General features: G+C 38.8%; 1 protein-coding gene across 1 annotated transcript in view; it reads left to right on the top strand.

Annotated features, from left to right (window-relative positions):
- The window catches only part of LOC128994935 (eIF-2-alpha kinase activator GCN1), a 300,111-nt gene extending 279,838 nt beyond the window's left edge, over nt 1–20,273 (top strand). Inside the window, exon 58 of the mRNA XM_054419780.1 lies at nt 19,629–20,273. Within this exon, the coding sequence (XP_054275755.1) occupies nt 19,629–19,757 (129 nt within the window). The 3' untranslated portion in view covers nt 19,758–20,273. The remainder of the gene's footprint in view (nt 1–19,628) is intronic.
- Nucleotides 20,274–21,159: the final 886 nt, after the last annotated feature.

Here is a 21,159-nt window from a genome sequence, read left to right as displayed (position 1 = left end):
ACTCTTATTGTATAAAATAATTCAATATCGTCGTTGCGCAAGCAATACCGCCCATGTGATGAATTCCAAAGTTTACAGGAGGAAGAAAAAACTAAACCACAGACGCTTTTTTTTCATTCCAAAGCCATATAAGTTGCTTACTTATATCTGAAATATGTATTATAACACTATTAAGTTAAACAAATTTAAGGAAGTGAATTATTTATTAAATTGTGTCACTTAGGCGATACTGCCATATTTTTATATCACATAGGCATTACTGCCTTGGATTAAATTGCTAATGTAAATTACTTTTCTAGATTTGAAATTAAATTCTGCTACTACCAATAACAAAACAAACTATTTCCTACGAATTTTATAAGGATAAGTAGGCCTATTTTATGTCAAAACTTATATTTACAAGTAGTAAAATGACTCTGCAAGATATAAATGTCTGAGTAATGTTTTAACTTATTCTAAAAAAATTAATTCTTTTATTAATGGTTCAATTCCTATTTTTTTAATCTTTAGGGCAAAAACAATAAAAAATGTTGACCATTAATAAGGCTTATTTGTTTTATTGACATGTACGTTTTTTGAATGGAAAATGCCAGTTCTTTACGGAACTTCCTGGCTTACATTTTATAACACTATTATGCTAAAATAAGAACTAAAAATATTTTGACCTTTGAAAAAAAACGCTATTACAAACAAGCTCATATTACAATATCGTATTAAAAAGGAATGTACTATGCAATTGAAACACATGTTTAAAGGCTCAGTATGTTAGTTATCATAGAAAGCGTGGCAGTCACTCGGCAGAACGACTTTGAGCTCTTGAAGATGCTGATATTTCTTCGGTTTTATTTTTAGCCTGTCTTCATGGAGAAGGTTGAAAGTGATCGGAAAACTAATTTTCTTTGGTCTTCTTGGCAGAAGTTTCCAATCTTCGTCAAAGTCCAGTTTATAGAGCATTGTTCCATCGGGCTTATACCATAGACCTCGAAGATTTGTCACCGTTGGATCGCCGGCAGAAAGTCCACGACGAATTGATGAATATACCATGGTTGATGATTCTGAGTACTTCTTTACAAAAGTGTGATCCACTTCAAATACTTTGTATGGTGAAGGTTTTGTTCGAGCATCCCTTGTGCATTTTATGTAATCGCTTGGAAAATAAATTTCTTTTTTAGGCTCTGTTCAATTGTGCTATGCACTGAATCACACTCCATTTGGGTGTGCCCCTTTTCCAAAAATTTCTGGTAGATGTCGATATTTAATTCTTTACTTGAATGAATCAGGGCATTTGACATAATACTATTACGGTTCTGATACGTACATCCATCTGAATATAAAATCACTGGAAGTTTTTCCTTTTCTGTCACTTCTCTTATTGCGTGAACCTCACAACTCGCAAACGTGTCAGCAGACAAATCAGCTTCTGATTCGTTAAACCAGTAACAAGTGGCATCATGAGTAGAAAGATTGTAAACAGTGAAATTGTGGCAGTTCAACTTGGTTTTGTAGTATAGGGCACTGGCGTAAAGGCAAGGGCTGATTTTCACCGCTTGAACGTCCATAGTAAACACGTGATGTCTAATCTCCTTTACTGTCTTATCTTTATTTAGGTTGTCTTTGTCGTTGTTTTTTTCTTCTCTAGCTCGGTTCTTTTTCAGAATGTGCCTGTCAAAAGTTTCTTTGTCAATTTGATTCACTTCAAAAGAACAACAGACATCGCATTTGTCCTTTTTAGGTGCATAGAAAGCAGGATTCAGTTCCTGAAAAACTTCCATGAATAGTTTTCGTCCAACTGGTTTGATATTTTTTTCATTACAGTACTAAACTCCGTGTATACCTGGTACAGTCCAGAGTGAGAAGTATGGTATTGTTCTAAGTACATTTTTGTCGACGAACTTCGGCAATAGTGAGAGGGGAGTGTAGGCAAGGACTGCAAGAACTCGTATGCAAAGTCTTTTGAAGGTTTCCTCCTTTGAGGATTTTTTCGCCTGCTTCTATTTTGAACCTCCTTGCATTTGTGGATACCACTTCCACTTGAATTAGCAAGCCACTGCCTCACTGTCCAAGCTTTGATCCCTAAAGTATTTAAAAACATAGTCCTACAGACTTGGAACCTTTCGTTTCTTAGAAAAAGGTGAAACTCTCTGCTTGGTTCCCTTCTTGAAATTTCTTCTTTTGTCATTTTTCTTTTCTTATCTACATTTTGGGCCAAGTTTGCGACAAACACTTTCCGTTGATCCCAATTCATTTCAGTCCAGAATTTGGAAAATATTTCTTTTCTATCTTCCTCCGTAAATTTTTCACAATTCCGATTTTTTGCCTGAACACACTTTTGTGATTTGCAGGCCACTCCTATTTTCCTTCCATCACGGGGTGTATCATGTCTACTTTTTTCTCCTTTCGGTTTAGAAAATCCTAAATATGGCAAGCCCTCCATTCTTAATCTTTTGTTTTTTTGTCTTTTCCAATCTGATGGTGATAGTTTTACCTTTCTTAGAGGTCGTCCCTCGTCACTCTGATTAGAGTCTTCATTTTGAGGGATTTCCGTCTCGATAATAATTTCAGAATCAGGATTAATACACAACTCATAATTTAAGTCTGCATTGGAAATTAAACTCCCTGCAATAGAATCATCCGCTACGTTAGACGTGTTCATCTCAATTTCTTCATTTGGGTTGTACAGGATCGGAACAGAACAATATGTATGGTCTAAATTTGGCACCTCTCAAACACTCAAGTCACTCAAATTTAAACTACTCTGTGATTTGTCAGTAGTTTGAAGTTCATTATTGAACACTGTGTCAAAATGGTTGTCACTACTGAGTGTTGAAACAATTTCAGCTTCAGGCATTACTTGAACATTGTTCCTTTCTTCATAAATGGACTCTGGCACAATTATGTTGACTCTATAATTTCCTGTAACATAAGTGAAAAACTATCATTAGGTACTTTCAAACTTATTTAGTAAGTCATGTAAATACTTAATGATCCATATTGTATATAACTGAAAAACAATTTAAATTTTTAATTAAAAAAATTTGATTGCATTCTGTTAAGAGTCTTCATCACCCTAGGTGTAATTCCGTTTTGGGGGGATAGCCTTGGGGGGGAGGTGGTGTGGACGGGCGGGTAGCGCGGGGTCATTATGCGCGCCTTTCTGAAAACATCGTGTAAACAAACTACTACTAAAGACGCGACTCCGTACCTACGCACGCGCAGCGGCGGTCTTATCGATCTTTTACTTCACTAGCTGTGAGCGTGAGGAGCCCTTGTGGCGAGCGCAACTAATATTGTTTGTTAATTTAATATCAATAATATGCGTAACATTGTGCCTTAGCATTATGAATATTTACAAAATAAATACAATGACCTTCAAAACAAGCATTAATTCATTTTGTATTAAAGTTTTATTAGGTTCTGACGTTTGGTTTACATTTTACGAATTTTCAAAGTCATGAGATAGGTAGTTTTTAAATCTCAGAAAGTATTAGAGTCGGGACCACATAAGTTTGCAGTTGAGGGAGGAGCCTATTTACCATAAGGGTTTGAATGAACCAATGAGAACCGTGCGTTGTTGCCAAATCTAATAATACCAGCTGATTTGAAAACATTGCTTAGTATATTTTATTAGTGCGATGTGGCAACGTCGCACTAGCCTTGTCTTGTGATTGGCTGCCACCAACTGCAAACTAACGTGGTCGCGACTCTAGTCTTAAAATACCATGAAATTGTGTATTATTAGAATAATTGGAATTGCTCATTCTAGCTTAAAACAGCAATTACTTAAAAGTTTCATTATTTTGGCATGTGCAGTTGTGAATAAGTTGTCAATAATATGTTTCTCGTGCGTACATAGCTTAGATCACAATTTCTCTAAAGTAATTAGTTATTATGTCAATAGTGTCAACAGATACAATCAAGATAAATTTCAAAGTAGTTTTTTTATAAAAGACCTAGGTAATAATGAATTATGCACCCATCATGGAAAGATAAATTAAATACAACGTAAGCTCAGAACAAATGTAAAATAATAATAGTTTGTATGAGTGTGTTTCAATATAAATGTGTTTAGACTGACAACAAATTTGAACTTTACTATTGACAAATTATGATATGCAACCTCAAACAATGTACAAAATGTAGGTTTAATGGATACATTATTGCCTTTGAATTACAATTTATTTAATTTGTATTTAATAATCAAGTCTATGAGACAATAATTTACATTACATAAGTTAAAACTATTTACAACAAGTATAAAGAAATGTAGGTTTGATTAATGTACGCCTACAGTTTTTAATCCTTCTTCGATTTTATTGTTTTTGGATGCACATAGTTTGCTGGATTCCTAATAGGCATTGATCTGGTGTGCCGTGGATCGATCAGTTCTGGCAGTAGGCAATCTATATAAAAGGCTTTTAGAGGATTTACCATTTTTTCTTGCCAGAAAGTGTCGTCCCGATCTATAACCTCTACTCGAGCTCCCAAAGGTGTCCACAACACAAAGAAGCACATGCTTCTTTTTGTAATGTGAAGCTGGCCTTGGACTTGGTAAAAATAATTATGATTTTTATTTACACAGCCCACATCACCCGTCTTTGTAACAGTCCAAAAGTTGAATTTTTTTTCTTTTATGGCATCTTCAGGGGTCAAGTTTCTGCAGGATTCTGGACACTTTACTTCTATTATTGCATCATCTCCCACAAGCCCGTCTGGTGTTGCACCGAGATAAGTAATTTCGTTGTCTACAAAGAGTCCACACTTTGAAACAGATGCAAACAGATGATTTTGTTCTATTAATGCATTGTGCTCTTCAAACCATTCTATAGCGTTAATTTCATTACCCCTTCCGTACCTCATTGCTGGGCAATCAATGTCGGTATATAACAATTGTTTAACCATGTTTTCACAGCTAGTAGTTTTTCGCCTTTTGCAAATACTTCCAAAGTTAGAGGCAGTGAGAAGCTTCCTCCTTTCTTCCTTCCACATTCCACATTCTTGCCATTTTCTTGCATCAAACAGTGAAAATAATACTAAATCAACACAATATGATGTTGGATATAGAAACAACTATTGTAAGCAACAGGATACCAACACCTCACTCACGTAATGCACGAGTCCTCTAGTGTGGTGTGTGGACAGTGACAGTAGGCGAATAGCGACCACGTGTTGGTGACTCACCTGCGTCTGAGCCAAGTTTTGTAAAAGGCTAGTAGCGCAGTAGCCTCCCTTCGGCATACCGGCGTTTGGGAGAAAACATGTTAATTTCGTCCCTCGTTTCGGACGCTGTTTTCCAACAGATTTTCTTGAAACTTGGCAACAATTTAGTTGAATAGTTATACTACGTCTCTTATACCTCAAAAATTGAAAATAAAACAAAAAAATAGTTTTATTGAACTTTAAAAGTAACTGAATTTACGTTACTTTTAAGATTTTTTTGTACTTATACTATTGATTCTCTTGGATATATCGTGTATGAGGGACCTAGAACCAACATTAATCTGTAAGGAAAAAAAGTTTTAGCAATATATCTTTACGAATTCCATCAGGAGCGAGGGACGCCCGAGGCATGTTTTCAATGTTTTTCGCAGGGGTGAAGAAGACTCTTAACAGACTCATCTTTATTTTTTAATTGCAAAAAGGTACTTAACTTTTTGTTTGTGTTGTCGTGAAACAACAACAGGCTTTAGATGAAAATACTTTAAGATTTATTTTGTTAATCCTACATTTTTTAAACAGCTTTGTTGTTGCTAGGTATTGTACTTTTTTTTAAGGGAGAGGAGGTAAAAATGCTTTTACGCACACAGGTAGCCAGCCTGTAGTGTGAGACTCCTGAGCTTGTCAGACTACTCACTAAAAAACCCCCTCTACTCTGTTGGACACAGACCTGGGATTGTTTGTCACATTACTTCAGGTCAGGTCAACGTGTGACCTAAGCCCTCAGGGCTCGCGCCGTTTCTGGCATTCAATTTCTTTATGACCTAGACTGCATCTCGGTCAAGCTCTAGCTTCTTTGTGCGGAGAATATCCTGGACGAAATGTGACATACAGGTCCAATTGTCCTCACCCTCCTTCATCATCGGAATGACCGTGTCCACCAACAACTGCCCTACATGTTGTTCAGCCTCCAGGCGGGAACCTTCCCAACGCTGGCAGCGGAAGAAGGTGTGCTCCGTGTCGTTGGGAGTGCCTGGGCAGTAGATGCAATCGGGTGACACGGCTTTGCCCATCCTGAACAGGTACGACCAAAAAAACCCGCGACCTGTCAGAAACTGGGTAAGGTAATAGTACACCTCACCATACCGTCGGTCAACCCATGGTTGGACTTGCTGAATCAGTCTCCTGGTCCAGCGTCCCCGCGACTCCTGTTCCCAGCTCTCCTGCCAGAGCTGGTAGGTGCGGTTGCGCTCCTCCATTTTTGCATGGTCCTCTCCACGCCGCTGATAAATCGCTTTCCTCTCCGCCGCCAAAAGTTTGACGGGGATTACTTCAGCAACCACCAAGATGGCAGGTTCAGACACTGTTCGGTAGGCGGATGCTACCCTGAGTGCTGCCTGACGCTGCACTCTGGCAAGCCGCATCCTATACACCTCCTTATTGAGCGTGTCTGCCCACACCTCTGCACCATACAGTGACGTACGATGATTAATCATTGATAAAGAAAACCCCTCAATATATTTCATATAAGTTTGCCAAAAGACTGTTTAATAATTAATACATAAACAGTCATATGTTTTTCAATTGTTTTGTAAACAGAAAATAGTTTAGTATGTTGTTTTGTTGAATACAATAAAGAAGATACCTAGTTTTTGTTAAAATTTATTTTGTTATTTCTAATGTTTGGTATTAATTGTCCGTGATATCAAAGGAATTGAATCACGTACAGTATAGTGACGATATCAATTGGCGACCGTGACAGGACTTTTAATTTAGAAATGACAAAATTAGGAGTTGAAGAATTAACAACTGAAATGCTAGAGAAAGGCCTGGAAGAAGGTGAGCAGAAGGGGGCAGGAAGCAAAGCCTACGAGCTTCGATCACGGGTAGGACGGAATACCCAGTTGGCAGAACAAATACCACAACCTGACCCGGTGAGTATTCTACTGTCCAAAATTTCGGAGAAACTAGATATCCAATCTGAGAAACTTGACACACAGTCGGCAGATATTAATAGTAATATGTCATCTTTTATGGAACAAATTTCTCAAAACTATTCAAAATTAGACAATAGAATCGAATCATTGGAGTCAGATGTTGTCGTAACCATTGATAAAATTACGAAATTAGAAACAAATTTTGTTGGTAACTCTGATAAATTAAATGAATTGGAAACTAAAATTAATTACATTGAAACTAAAATTAATTACATTGAAACTAAAATTAATTACATTGAAACTAAATTTAACAATAAAATGCAAGCTATTGGAACACAGATATCCTCACAGGAAAAGACAATTACTTTGAATAATCCAGAATCCCAACTATCATTCATGCCTACTGTAGATCCCAAAATTATCAAAGACAGCCTACCGGAATTTCATGGGAGGTTGGAGGAATGTCCCACAGCGTTCCTAGCTACGTGCGAGTCTTTGTTAAAACGGACGTGTATACCGTCAGAAATATATCTGCAGATTGTGAGCCAACAGTTGAGGGGTTCGGCAGGTACTTGGTGGCAAAACATTAAGGGTCTAAGTCTAGAATGGGACACATTCAAACATGAGTTTATGCAGAGATTTAATTCAGAGGCTGTCAAAGCATTAATCACTAAGAAATTCTTGACGGATGTTCAACCTAGTGGCATGAGAGCTGGGGCATTTGTTATTCAAAAGTTACAGTTGTTTAAGAGAATGAATGATGGTGGGAGTATTGACGAGAGTGTTACTTATATTATAGAACTTTTACATGATAAGATTAGGTCTCTAGTTAAGGTAGCTCAACCAGAATCATTTGACGAACTCAGGAGCATAGTAGCAAAGCTAGACGAAGAGGTAAGCTTTTATTCCTCAAAAACCAGAACTTCGAACCCTGATAACTCCTTTAAATGTTATCAATGTGGGCAAACTGGGCATGTGAAGGCCCGTTGTCCGGAAAACTAGACCAGAACCGTTCTAATAGGGACGAGAATGGTTCTAGAAAAGTTTCTAAGTCCCAAAACTACCAGTCAGAAAAAACTTATATTGGTCAAATTTCTAGTGAGAGTGTGGGTAATCCCCGTCCGGCAATTAGTTTACAGATTGGTGACAAATATTATACTGCAGCCCTTGATACTCAAGCATCACATTCGTTTATTGGCATGACGGTGGCTAAATTGTTAAAACCTGTTTGTCCAGACGGTGTAACTGTTGTCAAAGGTGCAGTACAAGATATAAATTACAAAATCGAAGGATTTACTTTTCTTGAAGCCAAATGTTCTCAAGAATATATTCAAATTCCAGTAAAAGTGATTAAGGATTTAATCCCGGAAATCATACTAGGGCATGATTTCCTTGTTAAATACGGTGTGTTGATAGATTACACAGCAAATGAAATATTTTTTGGCATTAAGAATAGAGTTAGATTGGGATGGTTAGAGGACAAACACTTTGATTTGGGAGCAGAATTAGAAAACAACGTTTTGGATGAACTGAAAACGGGAATTTTGGATCTCAATCAAAGAACAGACTTGATTAACTTACTCAGTATCTTTCCAGAGGTAATTACAGATAGAATTGGGTTCACTACTACGGTAAAACATATGATCTCTTGTAAAGATAACACACCTGTCAAACAGAAACCTTACCCTCTTAACCCCGACAAACGGAAGTTTGTCATAGAAAAAGTAAAGGAAATGGAAAATCAAGGACTAATTGAACCATCGTCTTCAGGATGGGCTTCACCAATAGTATTACCCAAAAAGAAGAACGGAGACTACAGACTTTGTGTGGATTTACGTCAAGTCAACAATAAAACTATTGCTGATGCTTACCCAATGCCTGATCTACGACATCTGATTAAGCAAGTTAGTGGGGCCAAAGTATTTAGCACTTTAGATTTGAATTCTGGCTATTGGCAAGTAGAGGTAGAAGAATCATCTCGGCCTATGACTGCTTTTTCAACACCAAGGGGACTATATCAATTCCGTGTTATGCCCTTTGGATTGAAAAATGCCCCAGCAACATTCATGCGTCTGATGGACAAAGTTTTGTCAGGTTATGTTGGTGAATTTTGTCAAGTTTATTTGGACGATATACTAGTTTACAGCAAAACATTTTCTGATCACTTGGAACATTTGGCTAGAGTATTAGAAAGATTGAAAATTCATGGACTTACCTGTCAGGTGAAGAAATGCCACTTTGCGTCCAACTCAGTAGAATATTTGGGTCATGTGTTAACAGACAAAGGATTAGAGAGGCAAACTGAGAAAAACAAGGCTATTGAAGAGTACGAAAGACCTGGTACGAAGCGTAAAGTTAGACAGTTTTTGGGCCTGTGCGGTTGGTACAGTTGTTTTGTACCTCATTTTGAATCCAAGGTTTCACCTCTAACTGACCTTCTTCATAAAAATAAACCTTTTAAATGGACCGAGACGGAAGAGAAAGCTTTCAGTGAGATAAAGAGATCCATCTGTGACTCTCCAGGATTAGCTTATTTGGACCCCAATCGGGAAATATGCTTACAGACAGATGCCAGTAATGTAGGTCTTGGGGCTGTTCTCTTTCAAGAGCGAATAGAAGGAGGCAAGGATATCATTGAGTATGCAAGCAGGAAACTTTCCCTTTCTGAGAAAAGCTATTGTACAGCTGAAAAGGAGGCTCTAGCGGTAGTGTGGGCAGTAGGGAAATTCAGGGGCTATCTCGAGGGAAGAAAATTTAAATTATTCACTGATAACTCATCACTACAGTGGCTAAACAAAGTATCCGGAACCAAGTCAAAACTGATGCGATGGTCCTTAATTTTGGCCGATTTTGACTTTGAAATACATCACGTCCCAGGAGAGTTAAATCAAGCCGCTGATAGCTTGTCAAGAAACCCGGTAGACAGTGGTGAGATATCCAAAGAACTCATGGAGAGGGAAGTTCCAGTCCCAATGAAGTTAAAACAGATTGAGCCTGTTCTTATGGTGGCACAACGGGAAAATTGTGACATTGACTTGGAACTGATAAAGAAATGGCAGAATGAAGATGCAGCTTGTAGTAGAATGAAATCCTGGATAACCAAACGTTACACAAATTCTGAAGCTGTCCCATTCCAGTTCAAGACATGCTATAAGAACTTTCGCTTGGAAGACAGTATACTTATGTATAAATCTCATCTATCAGAATCTTCTCCTGTGATTGTAGTTCCGAAGTCTCAGGCCGTAAGGATTCTAGAGAAGTACCACGACAGCCCTGAAGCTGGCCATCCAGGACAAGACGAGACCTACACTTCGATTCGGCGTCGTTTCTTCTGGGTAAATATGCATCGGGACATCAAGAACTACGTCCAATCCTGCACTATCTGTGCCTGTACCAAGGCCAACAACCAAAAAGCTAGTACAAGCATGAGAGGACGTCGGCCACACCAGCCGTGGTGGGAGGTTGTGGCTCTAGATCTTATGGGACCATATCCCAGAACATCTCGAGGGAAGACTGGAATTTTGGTGGTGACAGACCTTTTTACCAGGTGGGTCGAAGCATTTGCCATTCCTGAAGCTACATCGGGAAGAATCCTACAGCTCCTACGAACAGAGGTCTTTAGTCGGTATGGTTATCCACGATGTCTTCTCACAGATAATGGAGGTCCGTTCACGTCAAAAAAATGGTTGCGGACTTTAACTGAGTGGGCTATTGAACACTGGACAACGCCAATATACCATCCTCAGGCAAATCCTACTGAACGGAGAAATCAGGAGCTTAAGAAGCTGTTCAGGATTCATTTGTTCGACAAAGAACATACCAAATGGGATCAACACTTGCATGAGTCTCTCCTGGCCATCAGACAGCGAGTGAATCGCGTCACAGGGTTCTCCCCAGCAGAACTTTTTCTTGGTCGGGAAATAAAAAGAACTGGTGATTGGAACTTTATGCATGAACAGTCTCCTGAAACTATGAATTTGACTGCATGGCATGAAGAAAACGCAAAACAAATCAAACGTATGAATCGACAAGCCAAAGAGAGTTCGAAGAGGGAAGCAGAGAGAAACGATGCACCTGAAGAGCAGGACCTGAAACCGGGTACGTTGGTTCTTAGGCGAAACCATCCCTTGAGTAATAAGCTTAAAAATGTGCATGCAGGGATGGCACGGAAATGGCTTGGACCATTTGAGGTGGAACACAAGCTAGGGAAGGGAGTGTACCTCTTGAGGTCTGATCCACCAATTAAGGTACACATTTCGGAGTTGAAAATACTCCCACAAACTCTCCGTGAAGCAACTCAAGCCGAAGATAATGAACTAGAAGCAGAAGACCATAACGATGCCTTACCTGGTTACAACTTAAGGTCTAGAAAGAGGAAGATTTGAAATATATATTTAGGGTTTTGGGGGGGATGATTGACGTACGATGATTAATCATTGATAAAGAAAACCCCTCAATATATTTCATATAAGTTTGCCAAAAGACTGTTTAATAATTAATACATAAACAGTCATATGTTTTTCAATTGTTTTGTAAACAGAAAATAGTTTAGTATGTTGTTTTGTTGAATACAATAAAGAAGATACCTAGTTTTTGTTAAAATTTATTTTGTTATTTCTAATGTTTGGTATTAATCGTCCGTGATATCAAAGGAATTGAATCACGTACAGTATAGTGACGATATCAACAGGAGCACAGACTGAACTGTAGACATCAACAGCCTTCTGCGACTGGAACGAGGACCTCCGACATTGGCCATTAACCGGCTAAGAGAAGAGATCACCTTAGCGGCCTTTCGCCGTTCGGAATATCTGGTCCCGCCAGCTAAGCTTAGAGTCCACCATGACACCAAGATACTTGGCGGCACGAACGGACTGGACTTCGACGTCCCTCACCCTCAACGGCACAATGGTGTCAATCCGCTTTTTGGTCAGAATCACGATCTCAGTTTTGTTCAGCGCGAGTGAGAGACCGTGATCTGCCATCCATGCGTTTATAGTTCGCATGACTCGGTTTAATTTTAGCTGGGCCAGCTCAACACTACGAGCAGCTATTAAAGCTGCAATGTCATCTGCGTACCCAACTAAAACGGTTTCTTCAGGCATTTCAGACCTAAGGAGGCTGTCGTAGGCAACGTTCCAGAGGTCCGGGCCGAGTATGGAGCCTTGGGCAGCACCAGAAGTGACACTCATCGTCCGCGGGCCTTCTGTAGTATCATACATGAGGAGGCGGAACCGGAGGTAATCCTCTATAATGCGCATGAGGTATGCCGGGACATGGAAGTTGTTCTCCAGAGCGTCCAGCATATCGCACCATCTTGCAGAATTAAATGCGTTTCGCACATCGAGTGTAACGAGCAGCACAACCCTACGAGAGTAGTGATTAAAATCCTCAGCTCTCATCACGGCTTGCTTCACCTCCTCAATAGCGTCGACAGTTGATCGCTTCCTGAAGCCGTATTGGCAAGGGCTCAGGTCCCCCGCAGCAACCACGGCTGAATTCAGTCGGGAATGAATCAACTTCTCTAGGACTTTCCCAGCCGTATCCAACATGCAAAGGGGTCTGTAAGAGGACGGCAATTCTGGGTCTCCTTTCCCTTTCCCTACGAGAACGAGCCTAGCTTTTTTCCAGCACAACGGAAATACCCCCTCTGCGAGGCAGGCGTTGTACATGCTCAGAAGAATCAGGGGATTGATTGAAAAAACCTTCTTAAGAGCCTCGCCAGGTACCCCATCAGGTCCAGGAGCCTTGTTGTTTTTTAGGGATAAAACGGCAGTCTCCAGCTTCTCATGAGTGAAGAGTGGGACATCATCCATCATCTCAAACTCACGCAGTGGGCGCAGAATATGATCCGGAAAAAGGGATTTGACGACCTTCTCCATAGCGGCCCCCTCCATGACGGAAGGTGGAGAGCGAGTGGTGAGTTTTTGGGTTACTAGTTTGTAAGCCAGGCCCCACGGGTCGGAATCGACATCATCCCTTAGTGTTTTCCAGCAATTGTGTTTGCTCCGGTTGATGGCCCGGCGGAGAGACTTCCTCGCCACCTTATAGCTCTCCAGCTTACGGCGTCTATCCAAGGGTGCCCTGGCCCTGGTAGCGAGTCGTCTAGCTCTCAAAGCAGCTCGGCGCAAATCCGCAATCTCTGCAGTCCACCAGTATACGGGTCTCCTATCGCAACGGAGTCTCTTGCGGGGCATTGACTCATCACAAGCCGAGGCAATCAGCCCCATCGTCGATGTAGCCTCTGCATGAGCCATGCCAGGTGCGGCAGGCACCGCTGGCACTCCCCGCAGGATGGCCTCGGTGAATTTAGCCACGTCCAGTTTTTTGGTGTTCCACCGAACGGGCACTTCCCGAGATGCAGCAACTTGTCTCGGGAGGCGATCTAAGACATCGAAAATAATGTATTGATGGTCGCTGGCCGTATAATCCTCCAAGACTCTCCAGGCTGTGATCCTTGGCAGAAGAGACTCAGATGCGAGGGTTATGTCTGGGATCGTTCCCCTCATCCCGGGTCGCCGGAACGTTGGCGTGTTGCCCTCGTTGATTACAACGAGTCCGGCCCTGGCAGCAAAGTCCAGGATGTACTTCCCCGGGAATTAGTGAGGGTCAGTCCCCACTCGACGGCCCTAGCATTGAAATCACCAGCCACGACTACATGCCCTGTGGTGTCGTGCACGCTCTCTTCCAAGCGGTCTATCTTCTCGCGGAAGTCATGGATAGCCTCGTTAGGGGTGAGGTAGACACTGTAGTAGGTGACGTCCTTGCACCGAACTTTTTGGAGGGCTTTCCATAGTGGATGGCGCAGAAGGTTTCTTGGAAGGCAGCGCCCTGTTGTCGGACATAGACACTACCTTCTCCGCAATCTTCTCCATGGCCGCCTTGCTCACCAACTGGCAGGCAAAAACGAATCCAAGGTCATCTTCTAGCTTGGCCATGCCAATTTTGACCACTTGGTTAACAGCTTTCTGGGTCCTAAAGGTGTCCAGCATAGCTTTAATGGTCTCCTCCATGTCTCGAAGCCGGGTTTCGATGCTACTCTCTGCGTCAAGGTATTTCTGACGCAGAAGCACCATCCCTGAGCTCTCCGACTGCAACGTTGTTGTAAGGTGTTCCTCCAACAGCCCTTCACCAGACTTGAATGCTGGCACCGGTGGAGGGGAGACAGTCGCTCCCTTTACCAGCGAAGGCGCCGACGATATATTTTCTACCGTCAGAGGGGGTGACGTGGAAACACACCAGCTTACCTGACAAAACTCATTGTGTACATTGTGTGTTTGCTTATCCAATTCTTATTGGAATGGTTATCTCCCTCTTAAACGCATTCTCCTCTGACTGCTTGCCAAGCAAGCCCTCCATGCTACCTGAGGTTGAAATAGCCATAAAAATGTTTGCCAGCGCATCGTGCGGCAAGGGGCGGCCCGGAATAACCAGGAACGGGTATACCCTCGGGGACGTAGCCCGTACCCCAGTTCCCTCCGTTTGCCTAGTACCGAGAATCCTGACGTACCGGGGGTCACCCGTGGCAGTGCAGAGCCTGACCTCTGCACCCATGCCGCACTCCCTGACTAGGGCCCGAAGGGGCTGGTTCCTGACGACACACCAGAGAGGTCCCATCGGCAGTGCGAGGCACAAAACAGCCCTTTTGCACAGAAAGAGCACTCCCAAGGCTCAATAGTGCACGCCGGTCGAAAAAGAAGAAAGGAAAACACCCTAACCAGGGTTGAAAAAAAGAAGTGTAAAAAGGAAAGATGAAAGATTTCGAGGTACAAGCCAAAGGTAAGAAGCAAACTTGGCCTCAGAGAAAGTTGGGAGCATAAAGAGAAGGATCTCCCACCCCCTGTTAGTCGCCTTTTACGACAAGCCGAGGGAGGCTGCGGTCCTATTCTAACCCGGTACTGCACAGGGTGCTAGGTATTGTACTGGTTGCTCTAGTAAATACAAAATTTAAACTATGAGTTATCACAATGTGTAAACTCACGTTTGCCGACTTCGGGAGATTGTTTCAGATGTCGAAATATCTCATCTTCACTGTAGACTGAAGGGTCATCTACAAGTTCTTCAGAGTACGTTTCCTCATCCATTTTCAGCTAAAAAAAGTAGAAACTATCTTAATGTAATGTTAACATGTAGATTAATAAGTGGTATTTTGTTTGATAGTGCATAAGTTTAACTATTTAACACAAACTAAATTGAAATATACAATTTTTAGACTAGTTCTCTATAATAACTATGGAGGCAAAACCGACTATCTGATAACATAGACCTACTGCAGTACCGCCTAAGTGAATAACGACGGAAGAGAAATTTAAGTTGACATTATTAACACCTAATAATAGTAATCCGATATAGCACTTATAAAATATTGTTCATAAACAAACAAATAAATACAAACTATAAAAATATACGCGTTAACAGCTATAATATTAATTATTAAGACTAAATAGAAGGGCTTACCTTGACCACGGGTGAAGACGGCCTAACTGCATACACGTGCTGCTCAGATAGGCGATGCTGCGCGCAAATGTTCACATAGGCGGTTCTGCGTTACTTCGTTTGCAGCGCCTCTGGTGGTTATATTTAAAGTTATGGTGATACCAACACCTGCGTCTGATTAAGACGAAAAACTACATGTGCATATCTCAATATCGAAAAAATCGTCACATAGGCGGTATTGCCTGCGCAACGACGATATAATAATCCAATTCTTATTGGAAAAAAATTGTATTCATTTTTTGTTTGTTTAGATATTTAGATTTAATAGCATGTGAAAGATGTGATAAATGTGATAAGATAAATGTGAAAGACTGTGAACATGACCCAAGTGTCGAAATGCATCAGTCATTAAAAATATTTAAAAAAGGGTACTATGGTGTATTGTTTATTTTTATTAATATTATTTACAATAGCCCTACATGTGAACAATATTAAATATATATATACATCTATATATTAATTACGTAAGCCGATTCTTTGCGTCAAAATTGTGGGCGACTGGGAAGTCGTAGAACGAGGGAAGAGGGCTCAAATTAAAGGTCTCGACCCCGTGACGGCGAGAAAAATAGCTAAATTCACTACATTTTAACACAAAATTAGATATAATGTCAAATGTTCTCCATAAGAAATGCATTAGAAGTCATTTACTGCTGATTTTTGTTTACTTCAATACAGCTGATGATCGTGATTTATCATCAAACCAGTAAGCAATATTAGATTTGGATTACCTACTTGCCAGTCAATTCTGAAGTGTACTGTTTACTATATAAAACCAGAGATAACGTTACCTATAATAATTAAGACTTTTTAGTTACGTCTTAGAATGTTGAAATCAATTATTTTACTGTGCAATTGGCAAACTTTTGTATTTTTAAGTAAATTAGTTAAGCGTATGATAAGTAGTAGAATCATAGGAGATGGCTCAAATCAAAGGATGAACTTAGATTGGCTGAAAATATAATGAGATTTTTTCTTCTAACTTAAAGGTTATTGTCGTGTTGAAGGAATGGTTAACATGACATAACTACATTGACTAAATAATAAACGATTAAACGATTCAAGATTGTTAAAAACTTTTGCTTTGGTTGGATTTCAAAACAAATGTTAAAGATTTATTATACACTTTTTTGTATATTTACTAACATTTTGAATTTGAGATTTATATTTATTGTAGTGTTGAATTAATATTTTGTATGAAGTGGAATAACCTCAACGGCCACTCTCAGAAATCAACCTGGGAATAAAGATGAAATAGTTTCGTTCAGGTACAGGCAATTTATTTGTTCCTACAGTGTGTAAATTAAGTATGGAAACAAATCTGTATTTTTAAAACCGAAATAGATAGAAATATTCTATTTGTGGCAATAATAGTTAACAAAGATTCTGCAATTTTTCACATGAAAAATATTTTTTTACCCCCCTAACAGGGTAGGTGGTAGGGGGTGACTTATTTTTTTTCAAATAGCAACCCCTATTGAGTGACAACTCATTTTGAAGGGTTTGTCAAAAGAAACACAATGACGCAAATCCGAGGTGAATATCTCACTCCTAGCCCAAATGGCGGATATTCCAAAATTTGATTTATTGTACGTGAAAAGCACCAATTTCACAAATAATGGAAAGAAATCTGTATTTTTAAAACCAAAATAGATAGAAATATTCTGTTTGTGGAATTGATTGTTGACATAGGTTCCGCAATTTTTTTAATTAACAATATTTTTTCAACCCCTTTAACAGGGTAGGGGGTGGGAGTGACTTATTTTTTTCAACAACAACCCCTATTGAGTGACCCCTCATTTTGAAGGGTTTGTTAAAAGAAAAAGAATGACGCAAACCCGAGGTAGATATTTCACCCCTAGCCTAAATGGTGGGTAATGAAAAATTTAATTTTTGTAAAAAAAAGCCCATTTTGGAATATCCGCCATGTTAGCTAGGAGTGAGATATTCACCTCGGATTTGCGTCATTGTGTTTCTTTTGACAAACCCTTCAAAATGAGGGGTCACTCAATAGGGGTTGCTATTTGAAAAAAATAAGTCACCCCCTACCACCTACCCTGTTAGGGGGGTAAAAAAATATTTTTCATGTGAAAAATTGCGGAATCTTTGTTAACTATTATTGCCACAAATAGAATATTTCTATCTATTTCGGTTTTAAAAATACAGATTTGTTTCCATACTTAATTTACACACTGTATTGTAAGTACTGTGACAAGTTTCAGCGGGAGGAAAAACAATATTTTTTGTAGCGGATTTTAACCAGGTACTACTTTCTGTTGCAAGCAAAAAGGTTTCAAATAATATAGCCTAGCTTGCACGGTGGTATAGGGAGTATCCATATACAATATAACAGTAAAACCTAGAGGTAGTATCCGTTTCTTAAAACTAACCAAAAAAAATATGCATGTCAAAGATGCTGTAAAAAGTATTTTCGAGATTGGTTTCGATAACTGGGTAATTGAACCTTAAGCAGTCGCAAAATAGTTAGGAATCAGCCGTTTATTAGGTCCTCTTTTGTTAGAATATGTAAAGTCAATCGCACCTTTAGGATGAATACCACCACATAATCTTACACTAGGCTAATAGTAGTTTTTTTATGTTGATCAGAAACGAATCTAGCGTTAAGTTTGGTCAATGGGATGCCTTTACTTTACACTAATTTTGCTAAACCTTTACAAAAGGGGCATACACTTAGAAATAACTAGCTGTGTGCCTCTTCTACGCACGGGATCTTATAGTAGTCTGTTGAAACCTTCTTATATTAAGAACAGCAGTTAGTTTGCATATTTTCAGATTTGCTGGCAAAACTATTGTTTATAAACCTCTGTAAATACAATATATCCAATGATTAAACTAAAAAAAGCTTTATAGGCCTATAGTTGAAAGTTACTTTCCACAATGGTTAAAAGTATTTAAAGTAGTACCTCAACCTCACCATTTAACACTTTATTCGGGTTGACATTTTCATTATCAAAGGTGCTCTTGTCCTTTTCGTGACACTGAGAAATAAGGCCATTCATGCGTTACCAACAGACATACACACAAAAATACAGAACTCAATTAGGGAATTTGCTACGTTTGAAGCATAACAAAGTACACATAAAATTTGTATTTGAAATCTTTGTCAATGTCATCAAATTTTATCATAACAATTTATATTTGCTTGATCCGAAGATGACCCGAAATGCTGTATTTATACATAAACAACGTAAATCGTAAACAATTCATGATGGTTTGCTGAACAAATTTTACTTAAATGAGTTATCTTTTTCTTAGCATAAGCTAACATTTTGGAATCCAGACAGAAAAAGCAAAGCTTATACAGTTAAGACATCAATTAAATTGAATACGGCTGTAATACGACTGTATAAATAAGGTGCAACACCAACGATAACTAATTTGTAAATTACAGTGATGTGTTAAAGAAGTATGTGGAAAAGAAGTAGGCCTACCCAAAACCTACGTTTACAGTTAAGAATTACGTCCGACCAATTAAATGTGTTAAAAGTCCCAAGGTTACGGTATTGATTTCTTGGTTTTGGATTTTCTCGTAAAAAGGTATCGGCAATCAAAGTTATTTTCCATTAATTGCTTTATTTGTAAACAACTTTTAATGTAAACTTTGGTGTCAGTTTGAAAAAAAAACCTTATACAAACAACTTTTTGTTATTTAATAGCTTACGTGTATTCTCTAAACAATTATTGGTATATCTTTTAACATTAGAAGGAAATGTGACAAAAATCACACAATGCTGGGTTTTTGGACGTTTGTAATTTTATTTGTTAAGTAGGTAGGCCGTGTATTCTATGGAAAAGTACCGCTATCAAGGATAGTCGTCGAAAAGGTTGTTATGAATAAATAGGTAGGTAGGTGTATGGGAAATTCGCTAAAAATGTTAATTGTTAATTCAAGGTAGGGTAATCCATGAGACTAATAATTTGTACAAAATAATAACTAGAATATATATATAGGGGCTATTGTCCCTACAAGCCACACTAGATTAATATAATTTTTAATTAACTTTGTGTATGTCTCCATTTCAGCAATGCCTGAACCTGTTGGATGGTGGAGCCAGAGATGCGTTGAACGATGTAATCACCAAAACTGTGCGGAAGGTCGCGTCACAGCCAGAGCCAAAGGAAGGAGAGCTTGACGATACACTAGTTACTTGAATGAATCACCTTCTCTCCGTATAGGGCCGATTTGTCTGTCAAAACAATTTTATAGTGCTCTGCTGTTACCTTCTCAGCTTCCTGCATGCACATACTGAGCATACTGAGTTATGTTTTTTTATTAATTACAGAAGAAAACTTCGGGTAAACACTTAAAAATAGCATGGAAATGTGCGGGTCTATAAAATTTTTTTACAACAATGCCTTTCTGAGTGAAATTGTTCTTAACTTAAATTAAAAACACAAAAGACAACAATGAGCATAAAATAGAACAAAGTTCTCCTAACATAATATATCACATAGCCCAAAAAAATGTATCAATCTAGAATAATCGGCCTTATTTACTAATGGGAATGACTGAACCTAATAATTGTCATCTAGTAAATACAAATATTATTTGTTATTAAACTTGTTTATAAGATGCAACGTATAATTAACTTCTCCGAGTAATTTGGAATGTACTTTGTTATTTTAAGTATTGTTTGCGTTTTTAAGAATAAATTATATGGTAAAGCAGTCTGATTGTTTTATTTTGTTTGAAATACAGGGTGTCCCGTAACCTTCTGGACAAATGTATATAGCGTTATTCCTTAGATCAAGACAAACATATTTCACCATAGAAACATGGGTCTGTGGTGCCTAGTTTTCTGTCTGTCTGTATTTATGTGTTTTTACAAAAAAACTAATAACTCCTAAACGGTTTGAGATACAGCGTTGATATTTTGCTAAAATGTTTATCTTATTAAGACCTTTTATTGTTAGAAATTATACTAAAAAATCAATAACCGTTCGCTGTTTCAATAAGTCAACAGTAGGCTACTGCTAGGTCAAAAGTATATTCTGTTCAATGACTTCAATAATTTTGTGTTTTGGCTTACTTAAAGTTGTGCTAAAATTATGAAAATTGGCACAGAGCTTCTTGGTTAGTACTGCTTGATGACTGTTTGGTTGGAATTTCAAATTATTTATCAACCTTATTAATAAAAATTGATATGTTTGTTGAAATAGTTTTAAAATGTGAATTTTAACATAAAAAGCTTAGCATGCGAGGATTTAAAAAAATATTTTTTGGTTTGGAGAGGTTTTGTCTGTGGCAAAGTTTTAGCCAATAGTTAATAGGGATACGTAAAATATATTTTTTGGAAATTTTAAAATCAGTGGTTCAGTAGATAATTTGGGTTGAAGAGGAAGGGAAATTTAGCATTTCGCAACACATGGAAAGAAACTATATTGTACAATGCGCCAGCCGTATGGACTGATCTTTCTTTACAGTTTTAAGGAAAGGAAAAGATGAATATACCATCACCAGTACATTCATATTATTTATAAAACATGTCAGAAATAAAAATGGTTTTAAATTGCATGTATTATCTAAAAACATGATAAAATAAGGGTGTAAGAA

The sequence above is a fragment of the Macrosteles quadrilineatus genome, unplaced genomic scaffold (assembly GCF_028750875.1).
Source record: "Macrosteles quadrilineatus isolate MER2022 unplaced genomic scaffold, UCM_ALF_1.0 Scaffold_1__1_contigs__length_201487025, whole genome shotgun sequence".
Lineage (NCBI taxonomy): Eukaryota > Metazoa > Arthropoda > Insecta > Hemiptera > Cicadellidae > Macrosteles > Macrosteles quadrilineatus.
The sequence above is the reverse complement of the archived record's forward strand: the minus strand, read 5'-3'. Positions and strand labels throughout refer to the sequence as shown.